Source organism: Opisthocomus hoazin, chromosome 13 (genome assembly GCF_030867145.1).
Source record: "Opisthocomus hoazin isolate bOpiHoa1 chromosome 13, bOpiHoa1.hap1, whole genome shotgun sequence".
In the NCBI taxonomy this organism is placed as follows: domain Eukaryota; kingdom Metazoa; phylum Chordata; class Aves; order Opisthocomiformes; family Opisthocomidae; genus Opisthocomus; species Opisthocomus hoazin.
In genome coordinates this window covers 18865785-18885372 of record NC_134426.1, presented here as the reverse complement: position 1 = coordinate 18885372, position 19588 = coordinate 18865785, and the positions used below count along the sequence as shown (strand labels likewise).

Here is a 19588-nt window from a genome sequence, read left to right as displayed (position 1 = left end):
TTTGGAGATAGGTCTATAGAGATTGACATTTGTTCTGCTTTTTAACACCAAGTACAAGAGATTTTGAATAAAATATATCCATCATCTTCTCTCCTCCCCACTTCCCCCACCCACACCCCCCAAAAATTGACCAAAAATATCACTTTCTAATGATTCACCCAGTGCTTTTCAGTTTTGCAGCTGCAATAGTCGCATACTGTAGAAATCATTCCAATTTGGGATTTTATAGAAGCTTATCTCACAAGATAAGTGAGCCTGATTAGTGCAAGTATCTTTTTATATATCAAAGTTTTATTTTTGCTACCTAATTTTCTGCTTTTGCAGTGTAATCTCTGTGCATTAATGCAAAACCAGGAAAAACTCAGAGCTTCCAGAAATACAGATAGTAAATCTATTTGGGAATGTGAAATGATACACTTCACGATCTGATTCTGCATGTTTTTTGTCCTTTGCAGATGGAGTCCTTTCTCAGACTGTGCAAAGCAGTCCTCCATCACTAGGAAACTGTGATGTATCCCCACAGCTTACAGAGGGATCGCTTCCTCCCTCAGTTGGTCCTTCTCCAGTGGAGCTGGAAGACTCTGCTGACAGCAGCACCTTTCTTGTCCCTCCTGACACACCGCTAAATGAAAACACACCGGCAGAAACTCTTACAGGCAGCCGTCACAGCCACTGTTCTCTTAATACCATTGTATAAAGGAGTAAAAAGCTGGCTGCCGATCAGAAATAGTTCTAGCAACTGTTTGCACAGACAAACACTAATCCGTGGTTTGAACTTCAGAAGGAATCTCCACTTTGTTTTTTGAACACTACTTTTATGTTCTAGATTAGGATTGTGCCTCTCGTTTTTTGGCTGTCGTTACTCATTCACTAATCGGTTTGTCCTGTAAATATGGATTGTACAACTGCTCTTTTTTTTCCATTGGCCATGGAAAAGATTGCAGAGAATACCTTTGACTTCTAAGGAGGTGAAAAGTATGGGTAGTTTTTTCTTAACCTGAGAGGAAACAAAATCTACATCAGAAAGAAGCTGCTCGGATTTGGCTGGATACCACTGGACCCAGGCAACAGATGATGGAAAAGGAGGGTGGGGGCAGTCACCGTTCAATCGATTGCTTTCTCTCTTGCTTCAGTGCTACACGTGGAAAAGGCAGAGAAGATGGAACTGCAGGGAAAGGGGCTGGGGTCTCTTTTATGGAGTGGGAACACTTGAGGAGGTAAAACGCATGCCACCAAGTAAGAGTTACACAGTATAAAACATTTGCGTGTGTTGATCTGCCTTGCTGTTTCAGAACACCATAGGGTCTGGAGGATGCATGCTCTGCACGGTATGTGACAAGTGGGTACTAAGAAAACTAGTTGTTTGTTGTTGGTAGCTGCAAAATCTCATGTTGTCAGGTAAACTACTGGCCCATAAAGAAAACTGAGTCTGTAATGCTTGTGTCCCTTCAGTAGAATCCTCATATGTGTTAGGCAGTACTTTAGGGAAGAGACGGGGAGCGGTTAACTTTCATGCAGTCTGACTTCTCTGTCTGAAGCCCCTGTTTGTTACAATCCCATAAGGAAGACTGAAGTATTTTTCTTTGTAGGTTAACTCCTTTACAGTGAACAGTTGCACAAGACTGGCCTGGATAAAAGACTTTGCTTTTCTTATTGCGTGCTATATTTAGCATCTAAGTGTGTTCCCTCCCCTCCATTTCATTTCTTTACAGTTCTACAAATACCACTTAAAAACAGCGATCAACACGCACTATACATGATGTTTAATTCTAATTGGATACTTATTCCTTATCCGGGTCCCATTAAATTGCCAACCCCATTCTAGGGATTTCCCCTGTGCCCCCCAAACTACTTATCCAGGTCTCACGAGGGGTTATAATGAGGTTGGTGTACATAAATCAGTAAAGCAGTTTGCTTCAGTCTGATATGTCATCTTAAATTTCCCCCTCAGGTTGAACTCTTTAAGTTAATTTACAGACAACAAAAAGATACATTCACTCCCTCACTAAACCCAAAGTCAAGCACTGTTGGTTTTGATAACGAGTGCAAAATAATTTTTACAGGTGATTTTAAATTTAAGTTTGAATTTCAGTGTACAAATAGTTTACCCTTTCCCCCCATCCTCTTCTTGCCTCTGCTTCACCTTGACTTACTGTAGCAGTCAGCAGATGAGATGAATTGTAAGGAATTTGTAAAGAATTCCCCTTGCGAGTGTTCTCTTATTACCTTATGAAGGGTACAAGCCTAGAGGGACAGGAAGAAAATACTGCCTGGGGTTGTGTATGTGATCTATTTTTCTAGTAATGATGAGAAATCCTGCTCGTATGACAAATCCTAACCCACTGTTGTGATTTCCCGCTGCAGCTGACTCTTTCCCCATTGAATATGCTGCTACTTTCTATTCTGTGTCTTGCCTATAGGCTTATACTGTACTTGGGGATTGGTCTTGACAATTCTTTGCACAGAAAACTGAGTTTCGTTATTGAGATCCTATCTGGTGTCTTGACGTTCAGACACTCGCTAACAATCTTGAATCCATCGGAGAGCGTGAATCACAGTTCTGGGGTGCGCCGGTGGCACATGAGTGGGAGGAAGCACTGTCAGGAAGCCTCTTGGCCTGGAGCCGTACCGTCGCCCGCGTCCTGCTCTCTGGTTTGACTGGCTCGAGCAGCAGTGGTACAAAATGAGAGGAGCAATTCTCTGCCCTGTGGGATCTCTTACTGTTTCCTCTTCTGACTTCAAGTCCTGGTCTAATGAAGTGGATGGATAGCAGTAGTCAGAACCATGCCTACAAATTATTGAGCATTTCTGAAGTATGAAAATAAAGCGGGTTTTGTGCATTTTTGAGCACATTCATACGTTTTATACATTGTATGTACTGATCTTTCTTTAGTTTTATAGGTACGAATGTGTGTGTGCGTGTGTGTGTTTCTGGGTGGTGATATATATAAAAATATATACATACTGTAGACGGTAGCCTTTGTGCTGTGTCCAGCTAGGTGAAGCTAAGCACTGGGATATAAGCTAGGCTCTTAGGGTTAATACTTCTCTCAAGCTGGCTACACTCTGTTGTAGGACAGGCTGTGACAGTGTACACTTAAGTAGGATGCAAAGTCTATGCTACTACAATCTGTTCCTGAAAAATACTTTGTTAGCAGTGCAAAATAGAAAACTTCCAATTTCTTTTGAAGCCAGATGGAATATTTGTTCTTTGTAGTATCCTAGCGCAATAACAAAAGGCCTTTTGGCTTGGTTTAGTCTCTGAAGCTGTGTTTTGTGGCTGAGGTGAACAGATACCTCACCTCATGCTTTGCCTAACACTGAGGGAATCTGTTAGGTTTTTTTTTTATTTTACTTTTGATTCTGTGGTGAATTTTATTTGAAAATAAGCTGTTACAGCTGGCAACTTCGTGGTTGGCTCCTGGTTGTAGCTATTCCAAATGGCGGCTTCTTTACAGAAGCCTCAGTGCGATATTTTCCCCATTGCTTCTGAGCCTTTTCCCACTTGTATATTGGCACGGAGGATGCTGTTTTCTCTCTTTTTCCCCCTATCCTTCTTCGTCTTAACTGTAAACAAGGAAATTTTTGCCTTGAACAGAGCAGCTCGCTAAGTATGGCTCATTTACCTTTTGGTGAGCTTCTAATTTGGCAATAAAATTGTCATTTTGTTCCCTTTTTAATGTAGCTTTTTTACTGAGTACTTTCTCTTGGACTAAGAGCCTTTGTAGCAGAAAATGTCACAGCTACTCAGACTTCTGGACCAACTAGGGAAGCGTTAAGTTTTCTTGACAGCAGTTGACTGCTCAGCAAACCTTTCTTGCCCTTGGCAAGGCGACTGGTAAGCAGTTAGTTCTGAGCACCAATTACAGAGGGTTGATGCTTGCCTGAGGAAGACCTTTCTGTTTTGATCTCCATTAGATTGGTGAGATCATTGGAGTTTTGTGCATTGATTCTCCCCCCCGCCGTTGACTTCTCTGGATGTTTTTCTTAGCTACTGGTGCATCCGAAATGTCCCTCCAGACGCAGCGGGGGAGATGGCATTAACCCATCATTCCCAGCAGCACGAGTGAGCAGAGCGTGTGTTGCTCTTGGGATGTCTTTGACCACAGTAGTTGTGAAGTCGCAGCACTCAGTTCTGCACAGGGCTTCCACCTCCCGTTGTGGCCTCGGGCAAAACTGCTCCTCAGATTCCCCATCCTTACGACGTGCTGTGGTGCCATATCGAGGTCTCTGCTGTTCCTTCAGGAGCAGCCCTAGATACTCACTTCTGTCAGTGTTACCGGTGATACCCGTACGCAGTCTCACAGCAGCCTCTAGTTTTTTACTAGGTGAGTTGTAGAGTATTGTGATGGTCGAAGGACGGGGGGTTTCATTCTGTGCTAGAAGATCAGAACTGTCATTCAGATGTACAGAGAGTTTGTCTGCGTCGGGTTCAGTTTTGTCTAGTTTTGAGCCTCAGACTATGCCTTTACCCATCCATGGCAGGACACCGATCTAGAAGAACAACAAAGTAGATGGAAAATTTTTTCTGAAGGCTTACTCTTACAGTCAGCGGGTGCTCTGCTTCCGCAGATGTCATGGGGTGGTTGCCTGCTCACAGGTCTCTTGAGTTTCACTTGAGAAGAAAATGTCCTTGTGACCAGTAATTACTGTTCTTTTCCCATCTAACATTAAATGAATTTGAAGCTGTTTTTAAAAATGGTTTTATCTTGCAGATGTGGATTTTCAGTGGCAAAGCACTGAAGTTTTAATGTTGCCTCACACGATCCATAAAATGCATCTCTCTTTTTTTCAGTTGCTGAAACATCTTTTTTTCTCCCTAGCTAAGGAACATGCAATATACAGAAATGCCTTTGAAATTTCCCTTGCAAGTTGGGAGCTGGACCCTAAAATTAGAGTAAAGGAGGCAAATCAAAGTTCATACATTTTGCTTCTGACGTTCCCCAGTTCCAAATGAAATACACATTTCTTTGCAATAGACAGTTTGGCAGTAAAGATCTGCTTCCCCTGACAAGAGCCTGCATTACCGGCCTGCTACGGTACGACATAGCTTTAATTTTCCAGTATTGTGCACCTTGAACGTGGGGTGGGTTGGAGTCGATGCCAGCGGAGATGCTGTGCTTGCAGGTTGCGTGCGTGGCCGTGCTGCGCCGGGGAGGCTGCGAGAGAGAATGAGACACTGCTTTTTACCTTCTCCTGGAAAATAATTTTAGCCAACGTGGCATTTGCAGGCTTCTCTTGTGTAGTTGGTTTGTGACTGGACTTAACTGTGGCAGTGTATAAAAGATTTTGATATTCTGTGAAATACCATGTAGAATTTAAATTTGATACTATAATAATTCAGTCCCTGTGACACTGGGTTTTTTTTTTTGTTTTAACTTCTTTCTTTGGGGTTGGCACTAATCTTTCTGTTTTTCTCAAGATGCTGTGAGAAACATTTCATCCAAATGCCAAATAAATTGTGTTCTGTAAGAGAAATGGCCTGTCCCAATGTCTCCTGATTTCTGCATTGATGTGATTCCTCAGCCTTACGAAGGAGGGTCTTGTTAAATCACGCTTCTGAGCTGTGATCTTGCAAAAAGATCAATAGACGCGTTTAACTTCAAGCAGGGAGACTGCAGAGGTCCATTTTTTGTACAAATTCCAGTGGAATTTACCTGTGTTAGTGTAGTTTTAAGAAAGTCTTGGCTGCGTACCCAAGAAAGTGAAGTGCAGCCTACTCCTGCTGCCCTCTCCAAAGCTGTGGGGAGCAGGCTGAGCCTCCGGGCAGGAGGTGCTGGGCGTTGGGTTGGGTGGGAGGGTTGTTCTGGACCCCCAGCTCCCGGCATGGAACTGCACGGCTCTGGGGAATGAACTGAATTGGTCGGAGAGTTGAGATGGATCAGAGGGGGACGGTGTTAGCACGGAACCATGCTGCCTCTTCAGCTGTTCCATAATTCCAGCTCCAAACTTTTCATCAAATCCCTGAAGGAACGGTTTGGGTACTGCACCCTTCCTTCGGCTGTGTTTGTGCCCGCAGCGTGGTACAGGGGCTGGAGGGAGGGCCTTGGGGTGGCTGTCGGTGGGCTGGCGGGAGAAGCCTTGGCTGAGAGCTGTGTTTGGGGGCGTGCAGGGGGTTTCCCGTCTGTCTCGGGGGGAGGTGTATGGCAGATAGTGTTTCTGCTCGAACCAGTCCCAGCTGCTTTACATTTTCGTTTGGAACCAACGGGAAAGAAACTGAGCTGGGGTGTGCAGTGGGAGAGGCAGCTCTCCTGGCCCCCAGTCCCCTTGGCCTGCGGTGAGCTGGGAAGTGACGCTGCCTCTCTTGAGAGCCTGTAACTCTAAATTCTGTAATAAAGCTGGCTGACAGCAGGGAATATTCCCCCAAATGAACTTGCTGGATAAATAAGCCTCTTAAAACAGTTGTGCTGCTTTAGCAATGCAGGCTTGCAGCTGGAGCTGGCAGGCTGTGGGATGCGCGATGGAGCAATACCAAGTCCCAGTCAAAAGGCTGCATCTCTTCTGTCCTGGCGAGGTGCGTTCAGCATCGCTGCTGGGGTCACTTGTCCCGTAGTACGTACTCACGGCGACATGACTGGAGACTCCAGCATTGGTGTGGTCAGCGTGCTGGTCGGAGCATGTGTCCCTTCGGAGCCCCTGCCTCGTCTGGAGCCCTCTGGGCAGCGAGTGCACTGCCATGGGGCTGCAGAGCCCCTGCATCCTCACCCCCATCCTGGTGACAGCTCTCTGCACGGCCTGCGGTGGTACAAATGCTGGAATCGGATTTTCCAGAGCCGTGCAGGATCAAATCCACTTTACCTGTGGGAAGTAGTTAAAGAATTAAAAATTGGCCTCCTGATCCCAGCCTGCCATGACAGGGGCTAGTTTTGGGTGCAGGGAAAGAGCAGCAGCTCCTTTTGCGTGGTCTGGACCCGGTCCTGGTGACGGCTGCTGACGGCTGCCTGCGCTCTGGGCTGGGAGCACAGGTCCTAGAACCATTCGGTTTTTTACGAGCTACTGGGCTCACAGTGTTTCCTGTGAGTGCTGCGGAACAAGTCCCTGCAGGATTGCTCAGCCGTCCCCATGCCCCGCTCGTGGCCACAGGATGCGTTCATTGCTGAAAGCCGTCCAGCGTGCAGTGTCATCGTCACCGCGGGTGCCACCGAGGGCTCCGCTCTCCCTTTCCTGTGCCCGCAGAGGGCAGCTGCCACCGCAGCCGCCTCGATCGCTCCTGGACCTGAACCAGCGCAGCTCCCAGAGCTTCATCTCTGGGCCGGTAGATGGTGGTTCACCTGAGGGCGATGGGATGCAGCACTTCTTTTGCTGCTGGTCTTGGGGGGACAAGCATCTCTCTGTAGCAGCTGCCTGGTGCCCTGAGCGCTTGGGGGAGGCTCAGTGTGGCAGGGACCCCGTGGGGCTCCACTGACGCTGCAAGACCCTGTGCAGATACAACTTGCCTGTCCCTCCTGCCCTGTCGTTGCCTGAGGACAGGGGCGATGCTGCAGCTGCAGGGAGCAGCCCGGAGTGCCCAGAGCACAGCCACCGCTCTCGGGGCTCACCGCTGCTCCCTGGGGACGTGCGCCTGTGCGTGTCCCTGCGCCCTGTGCGAGGGGGGAAGGCTGTTGGCATTGGTGCTCAGGTGTTGTGGCAGGGTCATTGCTGGGCAGCCTTCTGCTGTAAGCTCTTACCAGCTTAAAATGCATTTTCCGGGGAGGGTAATTAGGAGCTGTGCTCAGCATGGTGGGTCCAGGGCGCTCAACCCTGGGAGAAGGCCGGGGACTTGGGGACGCTGCTCAGACATGTGTAGGGGCCGTGCACTGGCAGTGACCCCAGGGGGTGCCAGGCCGTGGGGGGCTGGCTGGCAATGCCAGGCGGGGGGAGATGTCGCTGACCCTGGTGACCGTGGGAGCACGGGAAGAATGACAGGGCTGTGCAGCGGCGTGTGGCCAGCGCGCATCTGCTGGCCACAGTGCCTGCTTTGTGCCGGTGCCGGCTGCACTCCCTGCCCTGCTCCCGGCTTTGTCCCCGGGCTAGCAGCAGCTTATTGCGGAGATCAAAGATTTTAGCAGAAAATCAGAAGTGGCTGGAGTATTTATTCCTCTTGAACTTCACCTCCCCACTGCACTTGCTTCTTTGGATGCCCACAATCCTTTGTGCACCCGTCCCTGGGCAATGTGCACCATGCTCTGGCAGCTCAAATCGTCTTGTCACTGTCCCCAGCAGCCCAGGTCCCCAGGCCAGGCTCCCAGGCAGCAGCACAGGATTTACCTCCAGAAGTCATTCTTAGCATCTCCGCTGTGTGCTGGTGCAACGCTTGCTGACGGTGCACGTGGTGGAGGTTCCCAGCAGGGTGGCACCATGCCCACAACCGATTGATGGCTGCAGCTTAAGTAACTATTTTTATTTTTCAGTGGTATTTTTTCCCCTGTCATGGCTCTTGCCCTTGATGCTGTGAGTGCGCGTGTCTGCGGGGATCTCAGCTGCCTCCTGGCTCCCTGGCGGCAGGATGATGGATGTGGTCTCTCCCTCCGAGGACAGCGCAGAGCTGCAGGATGGGCTCTGAGCTCCACGCCACCGCGGCAGCAAGAGACTGGCAAGTACAGAGCAGCTCTTTCAAGGTTTGATCTCGTTCCTATAGAAACCAGATGTTGCTCTTGCCTGGTGCTGATGCCAGCAGCCAGCAGTGTCCCCCTGGGAGCAGGGCAGCCGGGGACAGGTGGAAGCGGGGTACGGCACAGTGCCTCGGTGCTGCCACTGCCTTTCCATGGGCCTTGGTGCCCCCTCTGCTTCCTCGCACTGCTCGTGCCCCTTGGTGGGGCTGTGTGGAGCCCCACGCAGGCTCTGCATCCCTCTCCAGCCGTGCGGGGCTCTCCAGGCCCTGTGGGACCCTGGGCTGGGCGTGCTGCTCCTTGCCCTGGCAGGGCCCTTTGTGGGAGAAGGGACTCAGTCCCTGCTGTGTGCCAGATTGTGTGCTGCGGCACAGTGCTGCTGGTGCTCCCAGCCACGCGTTTTCTGCCGTGACGCCTCTGTTCCTGCCCTCATTGCCAAAAATCGCCACTGGAGAAGCCTGAAAACCTAAAAGGATGTCCTGGGGAGCACGTCTGCCCTGGCCGATGCCCTGGGGGACAACAGCCCAGAGACAGTGGGTCCCATTGCCTCCCAAGCCTGAGGGTCTGGGCTTTTCCCCTGCCGCCTGGCACCATAGGCTGTCCCGGCGCGGGCAGGTGGCAGAGGTGCTTGTGCCACTTGGTGGGCTCAGCCCTCCAGGGGAGGTCTCAGTGTCCCCCGAGTGCTGGAGCAGCTCCTCTCCTTCCCAGCAGCAATCAGTAGCAGGCTGCAGGCCTGGTGAGACTCTCTGCCTCGCCTGCCCACCCTTTGCGGCTTGCTCCGGAAGGATGATCGCAGCCCTCTGCAAACTACCTCATCCCCGGAGCAGGGGCCAAGTGTCAGCCATGGCGCAGACCCAGAGCAGCTCGGGGGAGCCCTGCGCCGCCGCCCTGCTCTGCGCCCTGCGTCGGTGCCCAGGTGTGCAGCTCGGCGCTGCCCAGGCACCTGCCTGGGGCTGGCTCTGCCCGACGGGACGAAGGTGCCCCAAAGAGCCCCTGTCGGGACGAGCCCCAGCGGGTGCGCCGTCCCCTTGCGGCACATGGCAGCCAAGTGGCTCTGCTGAGCCAGAGCCCGTCCCCGGCCAAGGCAGCAGCAGGAGGCTTCTTCCCCGCTGCCCTCATGCTGCTGCCAGGTTTGTTCATCCTGGCAGTGTCTCGGCAGCTCTCCCAGCCAGGGCCAAGTGCTGGTGAGAGGAGCTGCAGGCTGGGCCCCATGGCCTCCTTTCCACTGCTGCCTGAAGATGGCAGGGATATTTTAGGAGAATGTGACAACACCACTCTCCTGTGTTTTCACTCTCCTTCCTACCTGCCCCCTGCAAGTGTGTAGCTCCTCTGGCGAGATACTAGCTCCCACGGGACCTGCGTGTGGGGACGGCACGCACTGCCTCCGTGCTGAGGAGCTGAACACCCGTGTCCCCAGCATGGGATATCTGTGCTGGGCTCCTGCGATGCCCAGGTGGGTGCCGAGGCTTGTGCCCTGGCGCTGCCCCCTGCCCTGCCCGGCTGGTGCTGTGTGGCGGTGAGAGCCAGAGCAGCCACAGCAGGATGCAGGCTGGTGCCGGCAGGAGGGGGAAGGGCTGAGACCTGCCCCACCGGTGTGCTGCTCCTGGGGGACCCTGGGGGCTGGGGGACCCCCATGGCGCGGCTGCAGAGCCACCCGTGCCCCGAGCCGGGGGGCTGCAGCTACCATGGCCAAGGTGCCACGGGCATGGGCACCTCACCTTCGTTGGCTGTGGAGCCTCTGTTTGCGCGGCTGAGCTGGATTCGGCCCCAGGGTCCCCACGGCACTGCCTGCCCCACACCTGGTCACTGCCGGGAGCCGCTGCTGGCTGGGGGGTTGCCATGTCTGGGGTGGGGACAGGCAGTCCCACGGCGTGTGCCTGCCAAGAGTGGGGAGGGGGTGGGGCAGAGCCCAGCCCCCAGCCCCTTCTGCCGACGGGCAGCCCCCCACCAGCCCACCCATGGCCCCGCAGCACCGGGGAGGGGGCAGGAGGGGGCACAGCGGGGACGCTGCCAAGCCCCTGCCCTGGGGACGGAGAGCGGAGCGGTGCCCGGGGCCACCCCGCGCCCCTCGGAGGGGAGAGGGCCGGGGAGCCCCCGCTCCGCTGCCTCGTCCCCCCGCGCTGGCATCGCGGGCAGGGCCTGGCACGGCGCAGGGGGCTGGCTGGGGGCCGGGCCGCTCCCCCGCTCCCTCCTAGCAGCCGAGGAGTTAAAAACTCAGCCCTGGTGATGAATATTTAACGGCAGCGCACAGGCTGGAGCGGAGGATTCCTCCGGGCTGCCTGGGCGCTGGCAGAGCTGCCGCCCGCCCCAGCCTGCCCGGGCGTACCGCGGAGGAGGAGGGGGCTGCCTGCCCCTCCTGCCCCCGGCATGGGGACCAGGGGGCTGGGGATAACTTTTCTGACTTTGCCTCTCGTCGTGCGAGCAGCCGCGGGAGGTGAGATGCTCTCTGCCTGCTCGCCCTCCTCCCGGGCGTCTGGGGAGGCCGGAGGGGATGGGGGTCCCCACAGTGGGAGAGGATGGCGGGTTGCGGGGCGCCGGGCTGGGGTATTTCTGTGCCAGTCCCATTTATCCCCTTCCCTTTCCCACGTGCTGGGGGGTGACGCGGGGCCCGGGTGCTGACGGCAGCCGCACCCGTGGGGCTGGATTGGGGGACCTGGTCTGGCCCAGGAGCCATCTCCTGCCCTACGGTCCTCATCCCCACTGGAGGATGTCCTTGCTCTGCCGCCGGTCTCTGGGAGGTCTCAGCCCACCCGGAGCTGTCTGTCCTGGCGGGAGGTGTCCAGGATGGGGTCCCCTTGGGGTGGGTGGGCATTCAGGCATTTGGGTCTTGGGCTTCAGCCCATTTGCCCTACAGACCTGCACCACTGGGAAACACTGATGAGGACGAAACTTGCAGGCAAACTGGCACTGCTGTCCCGGGGCCGAGGCGCTGGGGTACTCACCTGCGCTCAGTCCGGGCTGGCGGCAGCGAGCACTTCCCTGGCCCCTGCTGGAGGATGCTCGAGGTTGGTTGAGGGCTGGTGGGTGCAGATCCAGTGGTCTCCCAGGAGCTCAGCTTCCTGCTGGACAGGCAAGAATGCTCAAGGTCCCTGCCTTGGGGATTCTGAGTCCTGCACTGTCCTGCTCCAGCTCTCCTCTGGGGTTGGTGTCTCCCGTACCAGTGTAGTGAGGATTTGGATGCGGTGCTGCAGGTGGGGCCACGCTGCCGGTCTGAGCAGCCACGGCTGGCATGAGAGCGTGGCTTGGCTTGCCTGAAGCCAGCCTGCTAGGTCGGCCCCTTGGCCGTCAGCAGGGACTGCTCACATAGGCTGGCCCCAGGCGGCACTCGGGCACCAGCTCTGTGCCTCCTGCCAGGAGCAGGATGGGGAGCTGAGGAGCGAAGGGCTGTGCTCCCTGGCTCCCATCGCAGGGCTGATGGCCCCGGGCGGACGTGCAGACAGCAGGAGCTGCGCTCTGGCTTCCTCAGCATCCTTTCGGCATCCCTTTAACACCCCCTTGGCATCCCCTCATCATCCCCGCATCTGCTGCACCGGCACCCGGCATCAAGCGCGCTGTCCCCGTAGCTGCCTCGAGCGCAGGCAGCAGTGCTGGCGGGAGCACGGCAGCTCTGGCTGAGGTGGCCCTGAGCGACGGGGCAAGCTGTCGTCCCCGCAGCGTGGGCGCAGGCCTGCCCACCACCATTCCCTGCCTGCCGCAGCCCCCAGCAACTGCCTTCTGCTGCCAGCCCACCCGTGGGAAGCACCGGGGGAGCACTACGGCAGCCCCCCCTCAGCTCCCTGCTCGCCCAGGGCTGCTGGGGGGGGGATGAGGGGCTTACTCAGCTCCCCAGGATGGGTAAGGGGGCGGCTGGCCACATAGCAGCTGGGAAGGGAGCCCAGCAAGCAGCGAGGTTTGGCCGCCATGGAGCAGAGCAATGCTGAGGGAGGTTTCCCTGTGGGGTGGCCGGGGGAGGCAGGGAGGGTGTGAACACATGAAAACACCAGTGCTGAGAATAACTGGGATGAACATGAGCGCCGGAGGGACCCCCAGCTGCAGTGAGGGGTGCCCTCGCCGTCGGGGGGCTGGTCATGGCTGTGAGTGGATTAGGGGAGAGGGCGCCTGTCTCCATCACCTGCGCTGAGCTCTCCTCTCTCCCTCAGGGCAGTGGTGTTACGACTCGCAGGACCCCAAATGTGGTGAGTGATGCTGTGCATGGGATGTGGAGGGGGGGGGAGCGGGGGTCGGGGCTGTGCGGGGCTCAGACCCCTGCATCTGCCTGCAGTGCGTGGCCACAGGCACCCTGGGCAGCATCAGCGAGGCTGCGGCGGGGAGCGTGGCTTGGAGAAGGGCAGATTCACCCATCTCATGCCAAGGTGGGCATGGTCAGAGGAGCTTCGCTTTCAGGTGTGCTGATGTAGAGACTGGAGGCAAGCGCTTGAGCCCCTCTGAGTGGCTTTGCCCAGGCCCCCTGCCCCAGCCAAGTCCAGGTGCTCCCGGGGCAGCACCAGCCTCCCCTGTTTCATCAAATTAAACCCTGGATTTAAAATATGCTATTAGCAGCCCCAGCAAGGCGTGGGCATCGGTGGGGCTGTGGAGCAGAGGGCCCCGGTGCCAGGAGGGGTGGCTGCGTTTGGGCAGGCAGCAAGCCCTGCCTGCCCGCGCCGGCGAAGGGAAGCATGGCTGGGGGCACTTTGTCTCAAAGCATGCAAATAGCTTGTAAAACGTTAATTAAGGATCATCGAGCATTTAATCATCCATTACGGCCCAACTGTTTTATAGCCCTTGGGTGCACGCGCCCCGTGCCCAGCTGCTGTGGCACGCTGGCTGTGAATTGCCGGGCTCTGCTTATCCCTGCCAGACCAACGCTCGGTGTCACCAGCAACTGAACCCCATCGGGCCGGCGGCGAGGGCAGGTTTTGGCCGGGCAGCGGGGCCAGCGGGAAGCGGCTTGGGCAGCGTGGAGCCGGCCACGTACCTGCAGCAGGGCCGCGGGGAACGGTCCCTTAATGAAAGCACCAGATAACTTGTGGGGCCACCCAGTAGCACCGTGCTAGGGAGCTGGTGAGGTGGTGGCATGGCCAGGCTGCAGCTCCCAGGGTTTCCAGGCAAAAAGCTGCCTGAAGTAATGAGAGGAGCAGGGAAGGAGACAGGGACAGGCGGTGGGGCTGAGCCCGTGTCTGTGGTTTTGTCTGCCTGAGAGGAAGGTGGATAAAGGCGAGAGCTATGGGGCATTGCTGGGGGCACGGCCCCCCAGACCCTGGTTGTAGGGGATACAGGTGGTAACGGCGTGTGAGGCAGCTGGAGGCTGCCCACCACAACGGGCGCCACAGCAGAAAGAGCCAGGTGTGCCCGTGGAGGGACGCCCTGAGCTCCCCTGGCACTGGGGGTGCCTGGGGTGGGTGGTGCTGGAGACCCCAGCGGAGCACCCATTCCCCAGCTGGAACCACAGCCTAACTGCCGGCAGTACCCAGTGCCAACACATCTGCCCCGGGCAGCTGCAGCGTGGGCTGCCCCGAGGCCACCAGGCGAAGGATTGGGGTGTCACAGCAGCTGCACTGGAGCGGTGACCAGCAGGGTGGCTGGCTGTGTCCCATGGCCGTGGACCACAATGAGAGCTGCAAGAAGAGATGACACTAGGGTGAGCCGCAGGTACGGGATGTGTGAGGTCTGGCTGTGGTGGCAGCTGTGGGCACCTCCGCTCACAGTGCCTGCGCAGTGCTGTGGGTCCGCAGCAGGTCCGGCCGGCTGTGTCCTCGCGCAGCTCCTGTCATGGTGACCCCCCACCGCGGGAGCTGCCGACAGGCATCGTGTGTCTACCCCAAATCCCGCATGGGATTTGCCCCAGGATGAGTTGCGTGGCCAGGATCTGCTGTCACCTGCCCCAGCTGGACAAGACCAGCATGGGTAGGGTAAAATGTGGTTGAAAACCAAACCGTGTGCTCTGCGAATGGGCCTAAAGCGCTCTGTCGCCCGTTCTCCGTGGCTCCCGCCTGTCCTTCCCTCGCAGACGCTGTGTGGGGCAGGTTGTTCCCTCTGTGTAGAGCAACCCCCCGCCCAGCCCTGGCGTGAGCCCCAGCCCGGGGGCTGCAGGGGGGCCGAAGAGCCCCGCAGTGGGGGTTTGGTTGCGGGGCCAGGCAGCAGGCGCTGGGAGAAAAGCCTGCCCTACGCTAGCGGCAGCGTGGGGGGAGAGACACTGCTGCCAGGCTAAATATAGCCCCCGGCCCCACGAGGAAATCCTGCTGAATTATGGATGAGGCTGCAATAAGTCCCCACTCATCAATAGGGGGGAAGATTGGCTGGGCAGGAGGGCAGCTCCCATGGGATGTCGGCGAGCGCAGCAGGGACAGCAGGGCTGGCTGGGGACCCAGCCACTCCCGGCCTCAGCGGCTGCCCACCGTGCCCCTGCTTGTCCCCTGCAGGCCCCAGCCACTGGAAGGAGCTGAAAGCCACGTGTGGCGGCGACAAGCAGTCCCCCGTGAACATCGACAGGCACCGGCTGCAGCGGGATGGTGGCCTTGGGGACATCCTCTTCGAAGGCTACGACCAGGCCCCCCCGGGCAAGTGGAGGCTGGCAAATGACGGGCACACGGGTTCGTGCTGCGGCCGGACACCCTCCCCTGCCCCGGCTCCCTGGGCACTGTCCAGGCTAGGGCTGCTCCCTGGGGCTCTCTGCCCTCGAGCTGCAGGGCCCTGGGGCAGCTCCTGCCCTGGGGGCTTGCGTTAGCGCTGGGATAAACCCTGGGGAGGACGAGCCCAGCCGTGCCAGGGCCGTCCCCCATCCTAACCCCCATCCTTACCCCATCCCGCTGCCCTCGCAGTGATGCTGAGTCTGGCGAGCGAGTCGGCCTCTGAGCACATCACCATCAGCGGTGGGGGCCTCCCCGGCAGGTACCGCGCGCTGCAGCTCCACTTCCACTGGGGCAGCCCAGCAGGGAATGGCTCCGAGCACACTCTCGACGGGCGCCAGCTCCCCATGGAGGTAGGCAAGAAAAAGCATCCATCACCCTCCCTGGGTGGCCCAAGTCCTTGGTGTGACGGGAAGGGTGATGCTGGGGCATCCCAAGGCTACCGTGCAGCAGGGTGACCAGGTGTGGTGACACTGCACCAGCGGGTTCGGCCGCGCTCCCCATCGCTGCAGCCTTGCTGATGGCAGGGTATGAACAGCCGCTGCACAGGGCACCTGGGTGGTTAAAAAGCAGCTGGCACGAAACTCCAGGTTTTTCTTAAGCGTGTGTGGGCCAAGCAGCCTTGTTGGAGGCACTCAGCGGGGTCTGGAGGGCTCTGCGCCCTGCCGGGACCGCACGCTGAGTCAGTGAATGCAAGCAGGAGCGTGTGGGAGCATGCTGTGCCAAGCGCCTCGGGATCCTTCTGGGTGAAAGCAGCGCTGTGCCTCTAAAATATTAATTACCTGCCAGAAGAGAGCAAAATTTATGTATTGCGGCTGGTGGGTGCCCCGGGACCGCTGGCTGCCTTTCCCCATTGCCTTCAAAGGACGCTTGCTTCATTCTTCCGAGCGACCGCCCCACGGAAGCACCCATGGGACCGGGAGGGCTTTTCTTGGGGTGGTTGGCTCAGTGTCTGGCTGCCCGAGGCTGGCCGGGGGCATCTATGGGCAAGCAGCCTGCTGCTGGGGGATCGGTCAGGGAACATTGCCAACACTTGGCCCCTCCATGCTTTTCCCAGCTGCACATTGTCCACATCAACATCAAGTACCGGACGCTGGCAGAGGCCAAGGGGCATCCCAACGGGCTGGCCGTCCTCGGCTTCTTCTTCCAGGTGGGTCTGTGGGGGCTCACGCAGCCAGCGGGAAGGGACCCCCCGGGAACAAGCTGCTTGCGGTGTGGCTGAGGGAGCATTGTATGGCTGCCTCAAGGGAGGGGGAAGGGGCAGGAAGGCTGGGTCAAGGCCAGGAGGTGCTGGAACCTCAGTGGTGAAAGGTGCCATGACCCCCCCCGCCAGTTTTGTGCAAGGGGGTGCTGGCTCGGCACTCACCCGTCCCCACCACTGCTCTGTGGTGACACAGGGCCGGCTCTGCCAACACTCGGCAGCGCAGGATGACCAGGCTCTGCCCTGCCCCAGCTGCTTTACTCTCCTCCTCCACAGGTCTCAGAAACCCCTAACGCCAACTACAACACCATTGTGGCAGGGCTGAGGAACGTCTCCCATGCTGGTGAGTCGCCTCCTTGCCAGGGCAGGGGCAGAAAGAGGAGAGACCCCGGTGCGGAAGGGCAGGGGTGCTCCCTGGGGGATTGTGGGGGGGGACCTGCCGGTCCATGGGGCCATCTGGCTGAAGGGAAACTGCCGTCCCCCCAGTGTCCCCGGCACGGGACGGACTGAGTGCCCATGTCTTGCCCCGCAGGAGATGCCGTGGATTTGGCCTCCACCTTCCGCCTGAGCAACCTGCTGCCACGCACCAGCCGGCTCTCGGGGTACTACCGCTACCAGGGCTCCCTCACCACCCCCGACTGCAGCGAGGTCGTTGTCTGGACCGTCTTCGAGGAGCCAGTGGAGATTGGCCAGGAGCAGGTACTGGCATGCACAGCCCTGTGCTCCAGCGCCGGAAGGGCTGGACCCCCTGGGTGGCCCCTCTCCTTGCCCTTCCTGACCTCTAAGTAAAAGCACAGGGAAAGTCATCTCTGTAATAACGCTCTGGGAAACCTGGCAATTAATTAATTTTATGAGGGTTAAGTACAGAGCCATGGCCATCTGCCAGCAGGGAGAAATCCCGTCTGTAGGGCTCACCTGCCCAGCCCCAGCATTCAGAAAGTGAAATGGGAGCAAACCCGTTGGAGCTCTGAAGGGGCTCCAAGGAGGTGGGTGGGTGCATGCACAGATGGATGGATGGATTGATAAAGTTCTTCTCTGCTGACCAAGCATCTTAGTAGACGTGTCTCCTCGAGGGAGTCACGGGCCAGCCACTCTTCAAGTGCTCAGCGCAGGCACTGAAACACAATCAGCTCCTTTAAAACTCAAGACCCGATGCTTGTGAGGACCTGCCTTGTGTACCTACTCTACGGGCCTGGCTTTGGGCGAGCGGTGAGGGGTGGTGGGAGGACGTCTGCCAGCACGGGGCCATGCTGTGGGTCCTGTGCTACCGGCTGTGGGGCAGCACAAAAAGGGGCTGATGAGTGGGCAGGGGCTCGGGGTGCCCGGGGAAGCAGCTGCCCACCCTGCCTCTCCCTCTGTACAGCTGCGGGCGTTTGTCAGCACCCTCCACTTCCCGGCTGCCGGCTCCACGCTCCTAAAAATGACAAACAACTTCCGTCCACCGCAGCCCCTCCGCAGCCGGAAGGTCTTTGCCTCCAGGGCGGCCACAGCCAGTGGCGGGTCCCCGTCTGGGGGCCACTGCCAGCTCCTCTCCCCCCTGCTCCTCCTGGCCCTGCTCGGTCCCTTCTCGCCAACTCATTAGGGTCTGGCACAGCCTGTCACCAGCCTCCACAGGAGCATCGCCCTGCTGCAATGGCGACAGCGAGGTGATGCATCTGGTTCATGGGCAAACAGGAAAAATACATCACAAAAAAAGCACGTCGAGACCTTGGCTGGGTGAAGTTTTTTGCAAACCTGGATCCCTGCAGAGGAGGCTCTCTGCAAGCCCGGAGCTGCCTTGCGATGCCCCTGTGGTGGGAGCTGCTGAGAGGGGATGCTGGAAGGGCTGGAATAAAGCCGACGTCCCTGCCGGTGGCTGCGGGTCGCTGCCTCTCTGTGTCCCTTTGGCATTGCTGGTGCAGGGTGCTTGGCACAGGGGTTAGTGGGGAGGGAGCTGGAGGATGGTGTCTGGGTGGCAAGCGGAGACACTGGCCCTGCGCGAGGCTGTGCGGGCAGGGGTGAGGCTCCCCTCTCCCCCCAGGCGATGAACCCCAGGGTGCGTGGCTCGGCGGCTGGCCGAGGGCCGCGGCTGTCCCCGGCGTCCGGGCAGCCCGCAGGGGCCCAACGGCCCTTCCCACACCGCGAATTTGACGCCGGCAGAAGGAGCTGCAGCTGCTCCTGCAGAGCCGGGCCCGGCGAACCGGGCGGTTCGTGTTAATGTGCTGGAGCCCCCGGCACGTCCCGTCTCCCCCGAGTTACCGGGCTGAGAGCACCGGCCGGTCCCTGCGAGCAGGGCGGGGGTTCGGTCGCTTCTGGGGTGACCGGCAGCCAGCACAGGGCTCCGGCCCAAGGGGTGGCTGCTGCACTGCACCCTCCCGTCGCCGGGCTGGGGCTCCCTGCGCAGCCCGTGGCGCTCGGACCCGTCCCCGGCGGGCGGATGGGCCGCCCGCAGCTGCCCGCTCCCCGCGCCGGGCTGCTGGCGGGCCGCTGCCGGGGCCCCGCTCACCCGGCCCGGCCTCGGCCCCGCTGTCCTGCGCGGCGCGGCGGGGCCGGGGCCGGGGCCGGGGCCCAGCTCGGTGACTCCCGCCGGGCTCCGGCTGCCGCCGACGGGAAGTGGCAGCCTCGCTGGCGGCCCCCGTGCCGGTGCGGTAACGGCTCCGGCCGCGGGCGGGCCCGGGGCCGCGCTCCCCGGTGTGCCGCAGGCTGCCTCCGCCTGCGTGTCCGCGCCCGTGTTCCCCCCGCAGACCCCTCCCGTCTGCCGCCGGCGCCGCGCCCCGGGGCCGCCGCGGGCCGAGCCCAGCGCCGCTCCCCCGCCACGGGGCGCGGGACCGCGGGGGCGGGCAGCAGGCGGCTGCCAGAGCTGCGCGACGGCCGCGAGGGGGCGCCCGCCCCCCGCCTGCTCGCGCCCGGGCACCCCCGGGTCCCCGTGCCACTGTCCTCGTGCCACTGTCCCCATGTCCTCGTGCCACTGTCCCCCCATGCCCCTGTGCCACTGTCATCTGTGTCCCCGTGCCACTGTCACCCACGTGCTCGTGCCACTGTCCCCGTGTGTCCCCCACACCCATCTCCCCTGTGTCCTCATGGCACTGTCACCTGTGTCCCCGTGCCCCTGTCCCCTTGTGCCCCTGTTCCCCAAGTCCTTGTGCCACTGTCACCTGTGTCTTCATGGCCCGTCCCTTGTCCCCTTGTGTCCCCATCCCCTGAGTCCTTGTGCC

The 19588-nt window shown here is 58.5% G+C and overlaps 2 protein-coding genes across 5 annotated transcripts in view; both read left to right on the top strand.

The window, feature by feature from the left end:
• Positions 1–5478, top strand: part of DGCR2 (DiGeorge syndrome critical region gene 2) — a 51735-nt gene extending 46257 nt beyond the window's left edge. For all 3 annotated transcript variants that reach the window (XM_075434609.1, XM_075434610.1, XM_075434611.1), the window contains exon 10: positions 456–5478. In XM_075434609.1, coding sequence (XP_075290724.1) covers positions 456–697 — 242 coding nt within the window. In that variant the 3' untranslated portion in view covers positions 698–5478. The remainder of the gene's footprint in view (positions 1–455) is intronic.
• Positions 5479–10837: 5359 nt separating this feature from the next.
• On the top strand, positions 10838–18242 carry LOC104335058 (carbonic anhydrase 15). Of its 2 annotated transcripts, none has more exons than XM_075434774.1 (8): positions 10838–11022; positions 12728–12763; positions 14987–15157; positions 15386–15546; positions 16251–16343; positions 16671–16737; positions 16927–17093; positions 17758–18242. In XM_075434774.1, the coding sequence occupies exons 1-8, from the start codon at positions 10956–10958 to the stop codon at positions 17974–17976; spliced, it is 981 nt and encodes a 326-aa protein (XP_075290889.1). In that variant the 5' UTR covers positions 10838–10955; the 3' UTR covers positions 17977–18242. The 2 variants fall into 2 exon arrangements, with proteins under 2 accessions (XP_075290889.1, XP_075290890.1); XM_075434775.1 differs by lacking the exon at positions 10838–11022 and adding an exon at positions 12275–12422.
• The last annotated feature ends 1346 nt before the right edge of the window (positions 18243–19588 follow it).